We start from the raw sequence: 18,507 nt of genomic DNA, 5'->3' as shown, positions 1-18,507 counted from the left end.
ACAGGGAATCGGACCGATCGTGAGTTCGTGACATATTATTAGCTCGCTCTGGCAAGGTGGCCCCGCCGGCCTGCCCCCTTTCCCGAAGAGGAAAGCATGGTGCCTGCCTCGGGGCCAACTTCAACGGCGCCATTCCCGGTTGGGGGTTCTTAATTTGGAGCCCTCAGGCAGCAGCGGCCGTAGTTCGGTTTAGCTACAGTTCTGCTCTCTCCATCATTTCCTCCTTTGGGTTTCCTCCGGCCGCCGCCTGGAGATAAAGCCCCATTCAGCCTCGCGGTTCCAGTGATCGGGACCAACTTCTGACCGATGTTCCGAACGAAGGCACAGATATCAGATCCCTATCAAGTGTTCCGTACCGATTAGCTAACCTCGCAGCCAACCTGCTTGCGCGCCTTTCCGAAGGGAATGACCCTTCAAGTTCAGGATGTCCCCCGCCAATGGCTTGGCAACACCCTCGTAATTCCTACTTACACAGTACTAACAGTACTAATAGTACTAGTAGTATGATTCCCTATCAGCATCGGCATCAGCACGCTCCAGGATCCCATGACATCAGGGCGCAAGCATCAGACCTCGACATTACTCGCCAAGATTTCTGGAAAAGTTTATCCGTCACTTTTTTAGCAGCAGTCGGGTTGGAAACTGTGGTGTCCAACTGAGCGCCCGCACGAGCATGCAGAAGTGCCTCGACAGCCAGTCAGAGGCAGCGGTGGACTGGCCTTGTTCCGTGCCATCCCCTCGATCACTCCACACTGTGGCAGCGCAGCGGCTGGTCTTGCCCACTGAGGTCATTCATCCAACGGCTTCAACCCTTCAGCTTCCATGAAGTCCCAGCCTTCCATTTTTCTTTTGCCTGAAGGGTGGTAGGCGGTTTGCCTGAAAAGAGAGGAAGCCACTCGGATTGAGGCGGGCGCAAGGTGGTGGTGGTGATGATGATGCACCGCAAGGTACATGCGCATCCGATCGCACCTAGAGTATCTACCTACTCCGTACAACCAGAAGGAAGAACCAGCCAGAGAGAAGTAGCGGCCGATCTGCTTCAATCAACCTTCAAAGTTCAACCTTCCAAGGTACTAAACATAGCAAGCCTTGCATTGGCTGCCCACAGGCGGTCATGCAAGGGCGGGAGAGGCCGTCCCATTGGTGCAGGCCCAAGGGCCAGTGGGGTTGGGATTTGTTTAGCGCACAAAAAATCCGTTTCTTTGCCCAAATCCTCCGGCTCCCCGCCGCAATGTGATTCGCCCTCATTCGCCCGGACGGTGGCACGATGGGAAGCACCGAAAGGCTCGAGGTGGTAAGGTAGCAGCATGGTAGTACTACTAGCCTGCGAGCAGGCGAGCGACCCTGCATTGTCACCATACCGCGAGCCGTCAGTGGCCGACTATCGCGGCTGAGCTGTTGTCTCCTCGAGACCTGGCCAACCGCGACAAAGCGATCATCCCGGCTGGGATCGTGGCCTCGGTATTTGGCTGGCCGCCCTTTTGACTAGGGATGGATTCTTTATTGATGTTTAATATGACGCCGTGGCACCTCAGCCACGGACCACGCTTGGGCACGGCGTATGGAGTATTCTACTGGGCAATGACTCGGTAGGGCAGCCCAGTCTAGTATATTCTATCACCATGCTGACTGCCCCGGATCCATCAAATCGCGGTACTTGTTGGTGGTTGTCGTTGACGCTACCAGGATCGACGAAAGTCAAGAAGGAATAAGCCCGGGCAAGACGCCCACTAGTCGTTTCTGATGAGGTCATGTTGGCTAACAGCCGAGTGCCGTCGATCCTTTCTCTTGTGGACGATATCGTGGCTAAGTCGCGACAGAGTACTCCGTTCTCCACGCGCGATAGAGAAGGCTTCAAACTTAGATGCTACTAGATAGCCGTGGGTTCCCTGGGTCCCCTGGGCCCTGGGTTGCCTTAGCACCTCAGGGCTTTCGGAGCGATTGCCAGAACTGATTGACTTTCGGGACGACTGAGTGCGACTGTCAATCCCGTTCCGAGGCAGGCTCCGAAGCAGATAGATACTCGTTGCTAATAATTATTTTCTAGGGCCTGAGCAGGTAGGTCCAACGGTCTGAAAAGTCGATGACAACCAGACTTTCACTCGATTCAATCAAATCTCAACCATTATTCCAATGTCATCGAGGCTTCAAGCCTCCCACCGCCACCCTCAACCCCCCAGGTTCCATTTCCCCGAGTCCTCTGAATAAAGTTCGTCGTATAGATCGACGTAAAGGCAAATCGACGGATCATCGTCCAAAGCACGTTGAGGACCACGTCTACTCGCAGGCTAACAGCAACTAGTTCAAAGTACCTACCTTAGTCACCTTGCCTCTGGTCGGTGACTGGGCATGCATCAGGTACGGTTGCTGGTTAATGGTTCGATATCGCCCAACTCCCACGGTGAGCGGTGGGCCCCGGCATAGATAGCATCATGGAGAGATCCATCTCCCTATGCTACATACAGAGAGGATCAGCAATCGTCCCCCACGATAGTGCTCATGGCTTGGCCCGATTGGGATGGGCGACCGAGATACTTTGCCGGGGTCGCGTTCGAGAAGAAAGATCGTAGGTGTCTCTACTCTATACCAGATAGGACCATGGTTTCATCACCACGAGGTAGGACTGGTCCTTATTTTGACATGCATGGATGGCATGGGGATCATAACAGCCATAATAATGCTGACAACTTGCACGCTCCTCAATAATACACTAGAGGATTCGATCATTCATTCTGCAAAATATCGATCCCGAACACCGACAGTCATTAATCTTTCGCTTAAATCCATCAATTTAAATATATAAGCTACTCACTATGCCAGTATGCATGGCATCCTGAGTAGAGGATTATTATCGGTCAATGCTCGGGGAAATCCTCTACCCGCCCCGACCGACCGAAGTTTGAGCGAACGGACCACAACCTCAAGGGACAGGAGTCAAGACAGGAGACGGCGAGTGACGCCCTGCACACTGACCCAGTCAATCAAGGCGAGGAAAATCCCGCAGAAAAATCCATCGTGGCTCGTTAGTCTCCTGCTAACCTTGCCAACCCCGGTTCTACGCTAACCGTTGGCAACAGTTCTTATTCGGCCGGTGTTATCGGGTTGGGCATTGTATTCTGAGTATGATACTGAGTACGGAGTAAGGTTCCAGTCTTTTGAGGGGGTGAGTGAATAATATCTATTGGCATATGGACTGGGATACATTCCCACCCTCATGGAGGAGGCATTAGGGCACACCCTGCATCGGCGGCCTCCTCCGCCTCCATCAGGAGGATGATTGACAATCATTTTGTCATCGGCGATGACCTGAACTCCGGACCAGCACAATCAATAAGAATGCCTAATCCAGTATCCACATCCACCACGGAACATCACATCACGGGGGTCAACCGGAGAAAATCCCTACAGGCTCCACTTTCCCCCATCAGCTCCGCCCAGCGGCGCCGAACCTCGACCAGGGAACCAACCGGCCGCCGGCTCGAAATGTAGGTGAATCTTCCGGAAGCATGATGGAAGTGGAACGGTTAACAGCAACGGATCCATGGGTCCCAGCGCGTGGGAAATGGAATCCTACCGAGGCGTGTGTCCGTACTCCGTCGTATTCGCGCGGTCCTGTTCTTGGGCGCGGTTATTTTTAATCCTCGAGTGATGATCGATGACTACTAAATGAGTACTATGAAGTAGAGTACAGGAAATGATGGTCATTCTTTTGGACGAAGACAGAAGGTGGTATTGAACTATATACTATATAGTATGGATGGTTGTGTTGCCACATGTCCGGGCAGGACTAGGTACCAGGAACTCAGGAAGTGTCCTGGTCAACCCTCGGCACCTAAGGGAGTCGGGGTACCCGCGGAGACAGAGAAGCGCAATTAAGCATTCAGGGTCTTTAAATTGCAGTGGGCAGCCACCCCGGCTAGGCCGTGTCATCTATATTGGAGGCCGTTTAGCCACGCCCAATTCCCGGCCGGAGCTTGGCGCCGGCAGCCCAAGTCACAGGCCAGCAATCCTGGCATCGGAGAGGGGCCCTGGAAATGAGCAAGTCAAATTAAACATGCTTTAGTCGATTCTAGTCGGGGTCCTAATGTATGCTAATTGCTAAGTTGCCAACAACCCCAACGGTCAGGAGCCGTCCGATCTGGCCTGAGGATGCCGTCATATCTCGGTGATGGCAGGGCAGGGCAGGAAGCAGGCCAGCCTTTCACGAGGGCAAGGCAGAAGATGAATTGGATCTTCCTTGCATCTGCCTCCTCCTGTCCACCTCGATAACCTACCTATGCGTTATAAATGCAGCAAACAAACCCTTACATTGGTCCCATCCCTTGGTGACTCTAATCCGCTCAATCCCTCGGCCTTGATGCTAGGGACATTGCTAGAACCTGAAAATCGGAAATTTTATCTACGTGCCTCCCCACCGGTCGGAACCGCAGCAGCAGCAGCAACAGCAGTCGGGTAATTAGCGTCGCTGCACGCCGCACGGGAGAGAAGCAGTAAATCAGAACGAGGGAACGTCAAGCAGAATCTATTCGATAGTCTATGGTATCGACTGTCCGGTCTCAGGTGCATTGGTCCACCCGCCCGTTCTGATCGGCACGTTTTGAGAGGAGGATTTGTCGATCCGAGGGAGGCGGGTTATGGTTATCTAGGACCGTATCTATCTCAACTCTCAAGATGGCGATGGTGATTCATCTGACGAATCCTTCCTTCCTTCCTGCCAATCGTTTACTTTTCCATAAACAAAGTAGGGAGGGGAATTTCCCCCCTCCTGCCTTGCTTTCCCCAGCCAGCCGCACTTTATTATTAACCCAGCCAAGTCGATTCATTTAGGAAGAAATCTTCTTTTAAATGAAGATCAATATAGATTTCTACCTAGTCTTTCATTTAACGATATATTAGACTTACCTACATAGTAGGATATGGAGAAAATAATAAATGAAGGAATCAACAAAAACAGCCGGACGGAGAAGAATAATTACAGTGCCTCCCCACAAGCAAAGCCAACCGGCGCGTCAATCCATTCCCAACCAGGCCCAACCCGAACCCTAATTGCAAACCGCAGATGTCTCACCAGTCAGGCCCTCTCTCGGTCAGGTTCCTTCATCCGTGGGCTAAAATAGGTCCTACTATTCTACTAACCAACGATGAGTCCGTACCTGGATCACAGCCCTCTCACTACGTTAATAATAATCTAACTAGGGAGATGGATGTCTTACATTACCCGGATAAACACTCTACGAGTACCAGCCAGTCCCAGTACCTATCCTCAGCCCAACTGGATCCGGCTTTCTAAATAGGTAGTAGTTGCAGCTGTCAATCGCATGTAGTTTCCGTCCGTCCGTCCTAGCTCAGCACCCAAACTCCTGTACCAGTGTACTGTGATCCATCCAAACCATTGGAACGATCGTGGCTGAGACCCAGCCTAACCAACTAGGAGAATCCTTCCACCATCTGAACCCACTTGCCTATTTGACAAGGTAAATCAGGGGCACGTTAGATGCGGGATGGGGAGGGTGAAACAACCCCCGAAAGGGATTAGAATAGATATTTAGTACAACCTAGTAGTAGTGCTCCATAGATAGATGGAGAATGAAAACTGAGACCAAGGCCCTCGTCCCGAGCGATAGCGTGGAACCTCATGGAAGTACAAGACGCCAAGGGAGTAGTTAGTATCATAGTATGGTCGATGCTGGGTTTGGTCCCTACTCCGTAGGTAGTAGGAAGTACCTTACTATCTATCTAAACTTAGTGGTTAGAACTAAGCTAATTGATATTAACGTCCTCGTACCCATTCTTTCCTGGGTGACTACATACTCCGTAGTTTACCGCTTACTACTACTACTATTCTGGTCTAAGCACACTAGTTGACACATGGTCCCTGCGACGAGTATATCCATTACTATTCTTACCTACCGACCTACCGACCTACCGTTATTCTTACTATCGAATAGTATCCATACCTACCTACCTACCTACGTATACCTAACCAAAATGAAGAATTTTTCTTCTCTTTACGAAAGCACCCACCACCGCCGATCTTCTTCAGCTCAACAGTGCTAAGTATATCCTAAGTTCTAGTACCCAACCAAACTCTTCAATCAATAGTTCGCATCTCCAGTGGCGTTGTGCCTCAGCTTGAAACACAACGCCACTTAAAGTCTACTATCACGGAAAGTATATCCATCGGCCGGCTGGGCACTCGTGCAGTGGGTTCTCCTGAATGACAGGCCCGTGTCGCACAGGTCCCGTGAGACTGTAGTGCACGGGCGATGATGGTGACAGGTCGGTTAATTTGGTCTGGGCAGTACGAAGTAGATACTAGAGGAGTTTATCTCGTGTAGATGGACGATGGGTTGATGGTGGTTGGATTTTGCAAGGGTGTCCTGAACTGGCATGATGTAGATAGATTACTTACTATACTTACACTATGTAAACTAGATTCGTTGTATGGGCCATCCCCTTAAATCATCCGGTCTATCTATGAGATAGATTACTACCTTCTCCTGAAGGTCATTAATTCATTACGCAATAAATATCGTACACCACGTCCTCGTCACGAGAAAGATATCCAGTTATCTGAGGTCAAAAATTTCCTCCATATTTGATATCAAGAAACTCTCAATCACAGTCAGTATCTAAAAAGGAGTAAGATATAGAAAGTAGACCACCAACGCATCCTACCATTGAACCCAACCCATCATAGACAGGCAGTAGTGCTACTCCCCGTCAATAACGGTTTCCATACTAACCTAACCCAACCCGGCAACCCACACGATCAACCTACCTGAACTAACCCCTCCTCCCCCCATATTAATTCAATATTCACTCCTCAACTCATCAACAACAACCACCAACCCTCCCAATATCCCATCAACCTATCCAACCCACTAGATAGCAACCATCATATCCCCAGTAACCTAAATCCCCTACTAGCAGACCGCCACACTCACCACCGGCCACCATAACAGGCCGCCCCAAAATATATAGTTATTACTATTGACGCCCCCCTATCCAGCCACCACCAAACATAATTTGCCCGAATTTACTTTCATTTAATTTTCTACCTTTTTTTTTATACTTTTCCCAAAGTTGAGATTTCAATATCGATATTATTTTGGGGGGTCGTGTGTGTGCGTGTGCGTGATCGGCTGATTAACACTAGCAGATCGATTCGCATCAAGATGAGGATGAGGATCAGATCATAGGAGTGGTGGCTTTGTGATCATGATCGTAATCGTGGAGACGATAGGTAGCTTTGATGGTACATCCTATCCTATCTAACCTATCATCCATCTATCTTATTTTTATCCCAGTGGGCATCAGAAATGCATGCAAGTTCGCTCGTGACTATACCTACTTACTTCACCACCCAGACGACAAAAATAGCCAGGATGAAAAAAGAAGTATCTACCTCCTAACTAACTAAAAACATCAATGCGTGAAGGCACCTGACATACCTAGGTCAGGTCAGCTGATTCCAATTCCAGTCCAGTCCTAGTGCAAAGCGGAGCGGAGTCATCTGTGCAGTGTGTAGCAGCCAGCCCATCCTCTGACATCAGCCCGCAAACAACATCCACATCCATCTTATCGTCAACGGCCGAAGCAAACTGACAGGTCTGGATCAGATTGAGGATACTCAGTCTGTAACACGATGTCTAATTAAAAAGATATCGGTGAGATAACTATGATGAAGGTTTGATTGTCATTTCCCAGCTAATCTTGTTTTTTTTCCCCCCCTACTCCGTACTTGGATCCTAGCTAACAACGTGTGATCAAGTAGGTCTACTACTAGTGACAGTAGGAAGAGGGGCTTCATCCTGGAATTTCCGACGTCGTGCTGCATGGCTAAAGCCTATTCTGCATCCGCACGGCAGACACCATCCAACCAAGCCATCGCCTATGCAGGTCCTTTGCGACGGCTCAACATACCAGAAACATGGCCAGTCAGAGACATCATGCGCTATTACCGGCTCTGCAGACTAGCTGGGAGATGATTGGAATGCTATGGGTCTTTGCCAGAAATAGGACCAGTGACAACACCACACGCCTGAGTTGGAGATAGTGCTCCCGGTTTTGGTAGCATGTCTCACTCAACCCGCCACGGCTGCTGCACGCCTGTGGGACTTGACCGAGCTTCCATTCAATCCTATCTATCTATCCTGGAGACAATCCCGGCAATTAGGACAGACCCTGAAATCTGAAAAGTCTTCGTTTAGCCACAGGAATAATATCACAATTCAGAATATCTCGGCGCTCTCTTCCACCGACCGACTATAGCACAGGGGAAACAGTGCCCCCCAAAATCGATACATGCCCCAGTGCTCCTCCTTTTCCGACACTAGTCTTCGAGCAAATGTGCATTCCGTCCGGAACGAGTTTGTACTGCGCATGTGGGCAATCTGCTGACATCAGGGATGGCTCACGGCCAACTTCCGTCGGGTTGATCACCTACCTCGATGTATCGCTGTAGAGCCGAGTAGTACTGCACGGAGAGTCCAAAATTGTTCCACAGGATCGATTTTCTGATCCTTCTTGCGGCCGTGACTAACATTCTCGTCTGTCTATCACGACCTATATGGATATGATCGCCTACTACTACACCTCCGGGGAACTTCCACCCCTGTCGCTCGTAGACGACTTCGACCAGTCGGGTAAGCGTGTCAGCTTGCCATGTCGTCAGGAGTTCGTTGTGAAACGCCTTGACGTGCTGTTGGAGCTTGCTCAAGTCGACGTTCAGTCGAATCACGTTGGAGCGCAACATGCTCATTTTATAATCCAGATTCTGGTTGCTGGTCTGCAACAATCGGAGGGCTGAGGAGTATCTCTAGAAGACACGGCATTAGCGGTTGATTCTCATAACCCCTTTTGTTCCTTCTGTCTCTATAGGACTCTGCTGAGCTGACACACCGATAGTGATGACGACACTGTCGCTTTTGTCGTCGTGCCATTCTCATTCGAAGATGACAACTGTATCTGCGACCGATAGAAGGACATTCCGGGTCCGTATTGCTGAACGATATCAAGATCCATGACGAGTCGAAGTACAATGCTAATCTAAACAATCAAAGAGTGGTTCAACTATCCTTGGTATAAAACGATAACCGTGCTGCTGGCTAAAGAGGCTAAGGAGCGATGGTGACGAAGTGACCAAAATCTGCATCGAGTTGGCCATAAGAAAGAGGTATGGCATGAATACAACTGATATCCTAATGCAGGGAAAGAGCGACTTCACTGCATTTGCTCAGGAAGGTACTTAATCATCTTGTTGATTTCTCATTTGGTTCCTCACGTCATAATATACACTGTTACTGGACCCCTAAAAAGATAAACAAAGCAGAGCTGACCTTCAGCGATGATATCCAGATCACAGCTTACTTCCAGACGACTTCCCGAACTCGATCACCAGCTTCCCAAACTGCTTTCCGTCCTTCATATCTTGGAATATCCCGTCGATTGCTGGGATATCCGCCAGGTCGGTTTGCAGAACGCGCGAAATCACCGGGTGGATCTTGTGCGTCCTGACAAACTCGACCATTTCCTTGAATTCCTTGCGCGAGCCCATCGTACAACCACGGACATCAATGTTCTTGAGCACCGCCCTCATGGAGAAGGGCATCTGCGGCCCGACCGTCATCCCATACACGCAAAGAACACCACCAGCCTATCCAGTTAGCCCAACCCCAGATACCTAGAAAGCACAGAGACGGGAGCTCACCTTGAGCAATTTGACAGCCTTGTCCACCGAATCCCCTCCAGCCCCGTCAATAATCGCATCAAATGCCCCTTTCCCCGTAGGCAGCATGCCCAGCAACTTCTGTTCCCATTTTTCCTCCTTATAACTCACTCCACCTTTGGCCCCCAGATCAACTGCCTTTTGAATCTTCTCCTCACTCGAGCTGGTCACATAGACATCCGCTCCCCTAGCCACTGCAAACTTCAGCGCCATCAAGGCCACGCCGCCCCCAATTCCGGTCAGCAGAACCGCAGCCCCCCTGCCCGTATTCCTCTCTCCTGCTTTGACTAGGGCCCTCCATGCCGTCAGACCAGTAACCGGCAATGACGCCGCCTCGGCATCTGAAAGATGCTCCGGTACCTCTTCCAGCTCCTCCTCGTCGATAGCCAAATACTCCTGCATCGTCCCCTTGTGGTACGACTTTGTCCCGCCCAGGATTCTGTATCCTTCTGGATCCTCCGGTCCGTCAGGCGAGTCCTTCCATCCTATCCCAGGGTTGAGGACCACTCGCTTCCCGATCCAGCGTTGCGGATCGCTCACCGCATCGCCGGCGGAAATGACGGAACCCATCCCATCGGCACCCATGGGTACATCAAAGGTGACACCGGGGTAGAGATGTTGCCGAAGGAACACATCGCGGTGGTTCAAGGATGCGGCGGAGACTTTCACCAGAACTTCACGGCCTTGAGGGATGGGTTGGGGGAGGGTCTGCACGGTGAGGGGGTAGTAGACTTGGCCGGGCTTGCCGTGTTTGCCGTCGATGGGCGTGATGAAGATTGCTTTGGACATGTTCAAGGTATATGCCTTGTCTATTGTATGTACAATTATTTGGATGTTGGTAGAAGGTAGGCTGTATATAAGGGGAATGCGAGCACTTATCGGTTCGGCGTGCGGGGATGTTGGGCCGTTATCGGTTGCCGAGGATATGCGGTTCAATGGCTTCGATGCTTGCGGTGAGGATCAGCATGAATCATAGTTGTACATCTACACTGACATGAAAATCGGTTCACAAGAGTAGGATCTTTGGAAATACTCTTATCCTATCCCCTTTATGCCATTGGCTCTTTCATGAGAACTATGAAATGAGCACGTCCCTATCATGTCTGTGAACCTCGGCAGAAGGAGATATATATTCACCGCAGTAGGCAAACATCACTCTTCCTATACCCACCCACCCAACTTCCGTACAACTAGTGATAGTGAGACTGGACCTCTAGAGCACATCACAGCCCATTTTCACCTTTCACCAGACAATCAAACTACCAACTGAAGCTATAGCTCGAATTTACTGCACATAAGACACTCCCAGCCATTCATGCAAGCCTAACTTGACCTGCAGTGTCAGATTCACCGTGAGTGAGGCAAAGACTTCACGATAGTCTTACTGGGACTTGGAAGGACAAAGCTAATCATTTTCTAGGTATTGACTTACTAGATATGTGCAACCACCCTGGAACTCATCCCTCTACTTTGAAGTTTTATATCGGCTACGATATGTGCATGCTGGGCCCAATGGGAGGAATCCCTAGAATCATAGAGCTATGTCTCTGATACTGGAAAACAACCCATGAGAAATACATCAGTAGTAGTAGAAGAAGGCTCGTGTCGTTGAGTTCAGTCAACAAAGGCCGAGTATGGACGAACCCTCTCAATGGCACCTCTTCATTATTCCGAAGAGTGGGCAGAGTGACATCCAAGCCAATTGATCATCTTTCTAGATCTGACATTGCACATCTCTACTGGTCCTGTTCAACTCATCCCAAGTAGTATACTATCATCAAAAATAGACAAATACCATCCTCGAGATACCACCAGCCACAACACAACCAGCACATCACCACAAAAACCGACCCAATCCAGCGCACCGGAATGGCAAATCCAGCCAGGGATTCTGGTTGTCGCGTCCGGAATGCGGTCGTGGCCCTACCATACCTACCTACAGGGTAAGTGTTCGCGCGACTGCAATAACATTTCCGGATAAATCTTTCTTATTTCATCCATTATCCGACAACAGGATATTTCCATCTAAGTATCGGGGACAATCGCAGCATTGACCAGAGTAAAGTGGAGTCAGAATTGTGTATGGCGTGATATCAGATCCCACGGACGTCGTGTTTCATCATTGATAATCCCGGGCGAAGGTTACACGGGAACATGATGGATGGGAATTTGTCTATGGCAGGCATGTCTATGGCATACTGGCAACAGGAGCAACCGGATTGTTGCAGTTGACTGTTGTCTTGATGCGAAGCTAGTATTGGATTACTGCCTCAGGCATAAGCGGAGGCTGGGGTAGATACGGTACGGAGTACTATGTATACCTGGCATGTACGTCTAGCGTATGGTATGTATGGGGCTGGTATGAACGGGAGGTAGTAAAGTTCTCCGTATTCTTCAGAGCTCGGACGAGAGTGACGACACCCACAATTATTGTCCGCGATGGATGCCTTACATTTTGCATCTTGAAATTGATCCTACAGAGCCCGTACTCCAGTACTTATTTACCTACTTACCTATCTAGTTAGTACCTAGTAGATAGATAGTAGTAAGTAGTAGACCTACCTATTCTCCCTACTACGCAGATGTACTATTTAGAATACTACCCACCGTTCCAGGGTAAGGTAAGCTATAAGCTACTTATAAACAAGACCCTACCTAACAAAACCACCACCGGCCTCTAATTTTGACATTCTAAAAATACCCGAGGAGCTACCTATACTACTACTACTATCGCGGTGGCCCGAATTTCTCAAACTGTTTTATTTAAATTGTTATTATTATTATTCACTCTGGGGCGCATTGGTTGGTGAAGCGACACGTCGAGAGGAACCGAAGCGTTTGCGGCCAAACCACCAGTGACGGCCACGGCGTGGCAGTAGTCCGGCGTAGATTGGTCTGGGGATGTTGGCGCCACGCACTGTCCCGGAAATGCACCACCCTTCCATTCTGGACCTTCTGTCGATTTTCGGGAAGAATCTAGTGACTATTGTACCTGATTGTACGGAGTAGATGTAAGGCTTCCGGTGGACCTTTTGTTTGACGATGCTGGGGGATGGCTGAAGTTCGTACTGGTATCTAGAAGGGGATTTGTGTGCGGTGGCCGGGGAGAGAGAGAGAGAAGTGTGTGGGCTGAGGTAATTGAAGGATTACACAAGGCGGGCTTGCTGGCTGTACGACGCAGGCTGCAAACGAACGGCGTGACGGGCGTCACGACCGGTACGGTGGTAATTCCACGGCCTCCAGCTAATTCGCCGCAAGCCTCTTCATTTTTCTTGACCTGCCAGGAACTCTCGATCCTTTCGATCTTCCTGATCTCGACCTGGATCGTCTAGCGTTCTTGTTTTCGACCTTGACTCTCAATCCTCCCCAACTGTGCTTCCAGATCTCGTTCCCAACCGACACCAAGGTGCGTTTCCTACTCTTCCGATTGTCGCGTGTCTGCCTCCATCCTGTGGCCTTTCCCCCTCGCTGATCCGATCTCCTCTCCCCCAGCTCTGCGGACTCTGCTGTCTTCAACCCACCCTCTTGAAAAAAACGTTCGCATCGCTCCTTTCGTTTGTCCCAGGTCACGACCCATAACCTTGCTCTCCCAGATCTCGCCCCGAGTGCTTCTTCTCTCTCCTCAACTCGATCGGCAATCATTCGTCCGCTTCCTTGATCTCATAATGCCCACGCCACTTCCGTCTAGTTTTGCCTCGGCCGCCGCTGGCAACGCCCACGACTCCTCAACCAGGAGAGGTGATGGCCCTGCCGGTGGAGAATGGTATGCAATGCTCTGTGATCGGTGTCTACGCGGTTTGCCCGTGGCTTCGGTGTCATTCTTGTTCCTCCCCCCGGGGGTTCTGCGTGGCGGAGTAACTGACAACTCATCCCGACTGGGACGTGCAGGTCTCGAACTCGCATGAATGGAGCAACACAGACTTTCCGCCGTCCGTCCGTTGCGACAAACCCTTCTCACAACCGGGATGTTAGCCAGCCCACATCGGCCACCACTCCCACCGTGGGCACCTACACTCCTCCGCATATGTCCTCCAACTACCCATCCAGCGCACCACGCAACGGAGCGGCCAACGACACGCGTTATTCAAAGGACCAGCTTCTCAGTCTTTACAAAACCCAACGAGAGTCCGGCATCTTGGGGAAGAACGTGGCAGATTACTTCGTCGCCGACTGGAATCCGCACGAGACATCGCCCGTGAACGGAGCCTGGGGAAACGGGAAGACTCGAAGGATAACCCCTCCGGCCCGGAAGTGTGCTGGGATCATGGAGGCCAGAGCGAGCCGTTGGGACTGGTAGATCTGACGGACGATGAGAAAGAGGTTTGTCTCTTTGTTTACCCCGCCTTGCTTGCTGCTTGAGCGTGTTACCTATTTTTCTTGTTCGGGACACGTGCTGAAGGGCGCAGTTATTTACCCTCTCCGTCAACTCTCCTCTCAAGCCGCCGCCTACCAATGCTTCGAAAGAGAACGTCGCTCCGGGTACCGGCGGCCGCAAGCTGTCCATCTCTCAAGGCCACATGAACAATTACAACACCGCATCCCCCAGTGCTGCCCGCCCCGGCCCGAGGCGTCGGGAGACGGGCGATTCGACTGGCAATCCCATGTCGCCCACCACCAGCGGCTCTCGCTTTTTCCGTGACGAAACGAACACTTCCACCCCACCCCCGTCTCTGTTGCGTCGCAAGACTGATTTCCGGGACGCATCCTCCGCCGCTCGATGGGAGGAGAAAGAGAAAGAAAACGTGGGCCGAGACGTGGGCGCCGAGGTCTCATCTCCATTTGGCTCCTTGAAGCGGAGTTCGACCAATCCGTTGAATGTGGCACCTGGCGCCTCGAACTCTCCGTGGGGATCGGCGTCGCAAAATGCCAGTTTCTCGCCCATGGGAGCTTTCGGGGCTTTCTCTTTGGGCACGGCAACCACCCCGACGACCGAGAAGAAGGCCGGGTTCGGTAGCCTCCGCGGAGAGAGCCGCTTGAAGGGGCTGTTCTCGAAGGATAGTTCCGAGGACATCTCGGCCGCTATCAAGGAGAAGCCGTCTCTCAGCAGCTTGGAACGCCTGGGCGAGGCGGAGGGCGAGAAGCGCGCCCAGTCGCCTTGGGGCGAGCCCGTCAAGACCCGCACTGGTCGCAGCGAGACGAACCCGTTCTCGGAGGAGCCTCGCAGTGGAAGTGCCGCGCTTGGAGGGTCCCAAGAGATCAACACCCCTGCTCAGACTGCGGATCAGTTGGGATTTGGGGCTTTTGGTATGACTTCCAGCATCCCCGGATTTCGGGAATTGATGCAGAGCCACGAAAACTCGCGTAACCCTACCCCGAGTCTCCTGCAGGGACACGAACCGACTAGTCCAACGAACACGAACCCCTACCAGAGTCCCCACGGTGACCGAAGTGGAGCTGCTGCTGGTGGCGACGATGACGTCGACACCGATGGGTCCGACATCCAGAACACCACTCACCCTGGCATCTCTGGCCTCCGAGACTCCTCGTCCGCGTTTGGATCCATCCGACGGGTAGGATCGGGTATGGACTTGCCTTCGATCGACCGGAGCCAGACCTCCAGCGCGGCCGGTAACCGTAGCTTCTCTAGTCTTGGTGGCCTGGGTGGACTTTCCTCTCTGGGTGGTGCGGCGGGATGGCCCTCCAGCGCTGCCGTGGGTACACCCACGAGGGAGCGCTCGGCCTTTGCCGGTGGGTTTGGCGATCCCATCTTCGGCACGATGGGCGATTTGCAGTCCCCAAGTTTGTCGACCCTGGGAGGCAGCGGGTTGTTCAGTCCTCATGCTGGCATTTCGGGCACCGGCAGCCTTGGTCGCTCCAGCAAACTAGGATCCCTGTTCCCAGCCGCGATGCAGGAGCAAATGCAGGGTGATCAGGGACGGCCAGACCTTGGCGCTCTCGATGATGGCTCTCGTCAACCTGGTAAGCACTCCGCTCAAGTGCCAGATCGTGTTTAACTAACATATCGAGCAGACATGCAAGGGGAAAAGCCGGGCCAGATGAGCCAGCCCCCCACTACTTCGGCCTCACCTGACCCCATGGCGGCGGTAGGCTCCATGTCCACGTCGATAGCCCCCGAGGCACCCCCGCCGAGCCAGACTCCTGGTCAAGTTGGTGCTGGTGTGCCTCCTGCACAGCAACGAACGATGGTGATGCCGGACCGGATGCGCTGGATCTACCGCGACCCACAGGGCAACATCCAGGGCCCTTGGACTGGACTCGAGATGCATGATTGGTTCAAGGCGGGTTTCTTCAGCCCCGACCTGCAGATCAAGAAGCTCGAGGACCCCGAGTTCGAGCCGCTGGCGCAGTTGGTGCGACGCATCGGCAATTCGCGCGAACCATTCCTGGTGCCTCAGATCGGCATCCCTCACGGTCCTGATCCTAGTCCCGGCCCGTGGACTGGAAACACGTCCGGCACAGCCCAACCTCCGTTCCCGGGCAGCTTCCCCAGCTTCGGAACTACCCTGACCGCAGAGCAACAGAACGCGCTGGAGCGTCGGAAGCAGGAGGAGCAGTATCTGATGGCGCGTCAGAAGGAGCATCTCGCTCAGCAGCAAGCCTTGATGAAGCAGATGCAGTTCCAGGGCGTCCCGCACACAATGCACCCGCACCAGTTGCAGCATCACTCCAGTGCGCACAGCCTCCACAGCCAGCCCAGCTTTGGCAGCATTGCCTCGCCGATCGGCTTCCAGCCTTCTCCTATCCAAGCTCCGATGCAACAGCCCCAGTCGGTCGCGGGATTTTTCGATGCAGCTGCGCCAGTGCGGAACCCGCTGCAAAGCGTTGGACCGCAGGTGCTCGGTACGGATCTGGTCAACAGCCAGGATCAGCTCCCAGCTCTTCTCGACCGCCTGAATGTGAGCCGACCCGACCCGTTTGCGTTCGGCACGCCCAGCTCGTTTGCGGCGCGCCAGCCCGACAGTCTGTTCCATCAGCAGCAGGTTGCCAGCATGCTCCAAGATCGGGCTCGCTTGCAGCAGGAACAGGAGCAGTTTGACAGCGCACAGGGCGACAGTCTGTTTGACCAGCAGGCGCGCGAAGAACGACTCCGCCAGTTCCACGCTCTGCGGGCTCAGGAGGGCGAGCTAGGCCTGCGGACTGCCGAGGGTCTGCCCACGCACCCGGCCACGGCCCTTCAGCCCGAGGAGTCCGAAGATGTCGAGGATCTCGTTGAAGAAGAAGAAGAGGAGGAGGTGGTGGTGGTGGAGGAGGAGCCTACTCTCACCCTGTCGCAGCAGGTTCAAAAGGCCGCGTCCGCCCAGCGCAAGCAGCAGGAACAGCAGGAACAACAAGAACAGCTGCAGCGCGAGCAACAGGAGCAGCAGAGCTTGGACACCACCGATGCACCCTGGAGTGTCAAGGGCGACAGCGCCATGCCTCAGCCATTCCCTCCCCCGCCCTCTGCATCGCCGCTCCCGGCTCCGGCCGCTCAGCGCAACCGCCAGAACGTCGCCGAGTCTCTGGCCGCCAACTCGCGGTCCCAGACCCAGACTCCAGTTGAAGCGCCGACCACCTCGATCGCGCCTTGGGCGAAGGAGGCCAACGAGGTGCCCAAGGGGCCCTCCTTGAAGGAGATTCAAGAAGCGGAGGCCCGCAGCGCTGCGCAAAAGGAAGAGTTGGCGGCTGCCGCGCGCCGTGCCCAGCTGCTGGCTGAGCAGGAGCGTCTCAGCCAGGTCCAGGCCCAGGCCCCTGGTCTGCCGTCGACTGCGAACTGGGCCAGCGCTGGATCCCCGGCCACCCCCACGTCTTCCGGCTCGGTTTGGAACAACAAGGGCCAGGCTGCTCCTTCTGGTACCGCCAAGAAGACTCTCGCTCAGATTCAGAAGGAAGAGGAGGCTCGTAAGCAGCGCCTGGCTGCGGCTGCGGCTGCCCAGAATGCTGCTGCCAGCCCTCCGGCGGCGCCGTCCTCGACCGGAAAGAGGTATGCGGATCTCGCCAGCAAGGCTCCGGCCGCGTCTCCAGTCAGTGCGAGTGCGAACGTCTCGGGCGCATGGACCACGGTGGGTGCGGGCGGGAAGCCCAAGCCTCCGCCGGTTGTACCTTCGGGGCCGCGGTCAACGAGCAGCGCGACTCCCGTTGCTGTTTCTCCTGTGAAGCCTAAGCCGGCTACCATTGCGACGCCCCGGGCCGTGGTGGTGGCCACGCCGCCTGCGAACCCGAACCGGGCGGTGGAGGAGTTCACCAAGTGGGCCAAGCTTGCACTGGGCAAGGGGTTGAACAGCAACATCAATGTGGACGACTTCGTGCAGCAGCTGTTGTTCCTGCCGGCCGAGGCGGAGATCATTTCGGACTCGGTGTACGCCAACTCGCAGACGCTGGACGGCCGGCGGTTCGCGGAGGAGTTCATCCGGCGGCGCAAGCTGGCGGACAAGGGCATTGTGGACCCGGTCTCGGCGAGTGCGTTTGCGGAGAAGAGCACGGGGGGATGGAGCGAGGTGGCGAAGAAGGGGTCCTCGAATACGCACCGAGAGGAGGACAATAGCAACACGGCGTTCAAGGTGGTTGCTCCCCGCAAGAAGGGGAAGCGGTGAATTAGCGGACTGGTGGAAGGATGACGCAGTTGATGCCGTTGATGCAGTCATGAGAGGAAGAAAGGATTGGGGTAGTTGGATCTAGATAGATAGCCAATGGATTCTGGCTAGTGCTTATTCTTATACTGTAGACTGTAGAGTAGTAGCTGGATGGATGTATAACCCGAGATAACCGTGGCATTGATTGGCATTGATTGGCATTGATAAGGATGATAAAAATAGGCTTATCGGAAGTTTTCCCCGGAT

At 53.2% G+C, this 18,507-nt stretch overlaps 3 protein-coding genes across 3 annotated transcripts; 1 reads left to right on the top strand and 2 right to left on the bottom strand.

The window, feature by feature from the left end:
* Window positions 1-7,828: 7,828 nt before the first annotated feature.
* On the bottom strand, window positions 7,829-9,141 carry BO94DRAFT_39523 (uncharacterized protein). Its single transcript, XM_025607354.1, has 3 exons — window positions 8,905-9,141; window positions 8,450-8,821; window positions 7,829-8,396 (listed from the first exon to the last, which is right to left on the bottom strand). Exons 1-3 carry the CDS (start codon window positions 9,025-9,027, stop codon window positions 8,235-8,237), a joined length of 657 nt encoding a protein of 218 aa, XP_025468445.1. The 5' UTR covers window positions 9,028-9,141; the 3' UTR covers window positions 7,829-8,234.
* BO94DRAFT_39443 (putative alcohol dehydrogenase) lies at window positions 9,142-10,761 on the bottom strand. Its single transcript, XM_025607346.1, has 3 exons — window positions 9,713-10,761; window positions 9,352-9,658; window positions 9,142-9,246 (listed from the first exon to the last, which is right to left on the bottom strand). The coding sequence occupies exons 1-2, from the start codon at window positions 10,517-10,519 to the stop codon at window positions 9,362-9,364; spliced, it is 1,104 nt and encodes a 367-aa protein (XP_025468444.1). The 5' UTR covers window positions 10,520-10,761; the 3' UTR covers window positions 9,142-9,246; window positions 9,352-9,361.
* A 2,356-nt stretch (window positions 10,762-13,117) lies between these two features.
* On the top strand, window positions 13,118-18,374 carry BO94DRAFT_534302 (GYF domain protein). Its single transcript, XM_025611513.1, has 6 exons — window positions 13,118-13,136; window positions 13,324-13,493; window positions 13,619-13,925; window positions 13,961-14,050; window positions 14,137-15,649; window positions 15,701-18,374. The coding sequence occupies exons 2-6, from the start codon at window positions 13,396-13,398 to the stop codon at window positions 18,259-18,261; spliced, it is 4,569 nt and encodes a 1,522-aa protein (XP_025468443.1). The 5' UTR covers window positions 13,118-13,136; window positions 13,324-13,395; the 3' UTR covers window positions 18,262-18,374.
* Window positions 18,375-18,507: the final 133 nt, after the last annotated feature.

Source organism: Aspergillus sclerotioniger, assembly GCF_003184525.1.
Source record: "Aspergillus sclerotioniger CBS 115572 chromosome Unknown BO94scaffold_11, whole genome shotgun sequence".
NCBI classification, from domain to species: Eukaryota; Fungi; Ascomycota; class Eurotiomycetes; order Eurotiales; family Aspergillaceae; genus Aspergillus; species Aspergillus sclerotioniger.
This window is presented reverse-complemented; position numbering and strand designations above follow the sequence as displayed.

Bases quoted from the DNA above. Each gene is read 5' to 3' on its own strand.
- BO94DRAFT_39523 (XM_025607354.1), bottom strand. From the start codon at position 9,027: ATGGATCTTGATATCGTTCAGCAATACGGACCCGGAATGTCCTTCTAT. The intron at 8,822-8,904 runs GTGTGTCAGCTC...CGTGTCTTCTAG, and splicing joins CAGTGTCGTCATCACTATCG to AGATACTCCTCAGCCCTCCG. The intron at 8,397-8,449 runs GTAGGTGATCAA...TGATGTCAGCAG, and splicing joins CTCTACAGCGATACATCGAG to ATTGCCCACATGCGCAGTAC.
- BO94DRAFT_39443 (XM_025607346.1), bottom strand. From the start codon at position 10,519: ATGTCCAAAGCAATCTTCATCACGCCCATCGACGGCAAACACGGCAAG. The intron at 9,659-9,712 runs GTGAGCTCCCGT...CTAACTGGATAG, and splicing joins AGGCTGTCAAATTGCTCAAG to GCTGGTGGTGTTCTTTGCGT.
- BO94DRAFT_534302 (XM_025611513.1), top strand. From the start codon at position 13,396: ATGCCCACGCCACTTCCGTCTAGTTTTGCCTCGGCCGCCGCTGGCAAC. The intron at 14,051-14,136 runs GTTTGTCTCTTT...TGAAGGGCGCAG, and splicing joins TGACGGACGATGAGAAAGAG to TTATTTACCCTCTCCGTCAA. The intron at 15,650-15,700 runs GTAAGCACTCCG...CATATCGAGCAG, and splicing joins TGATGGCTCTCGTCAACCTG to ACATGCAAGGGGAAAAGCCG.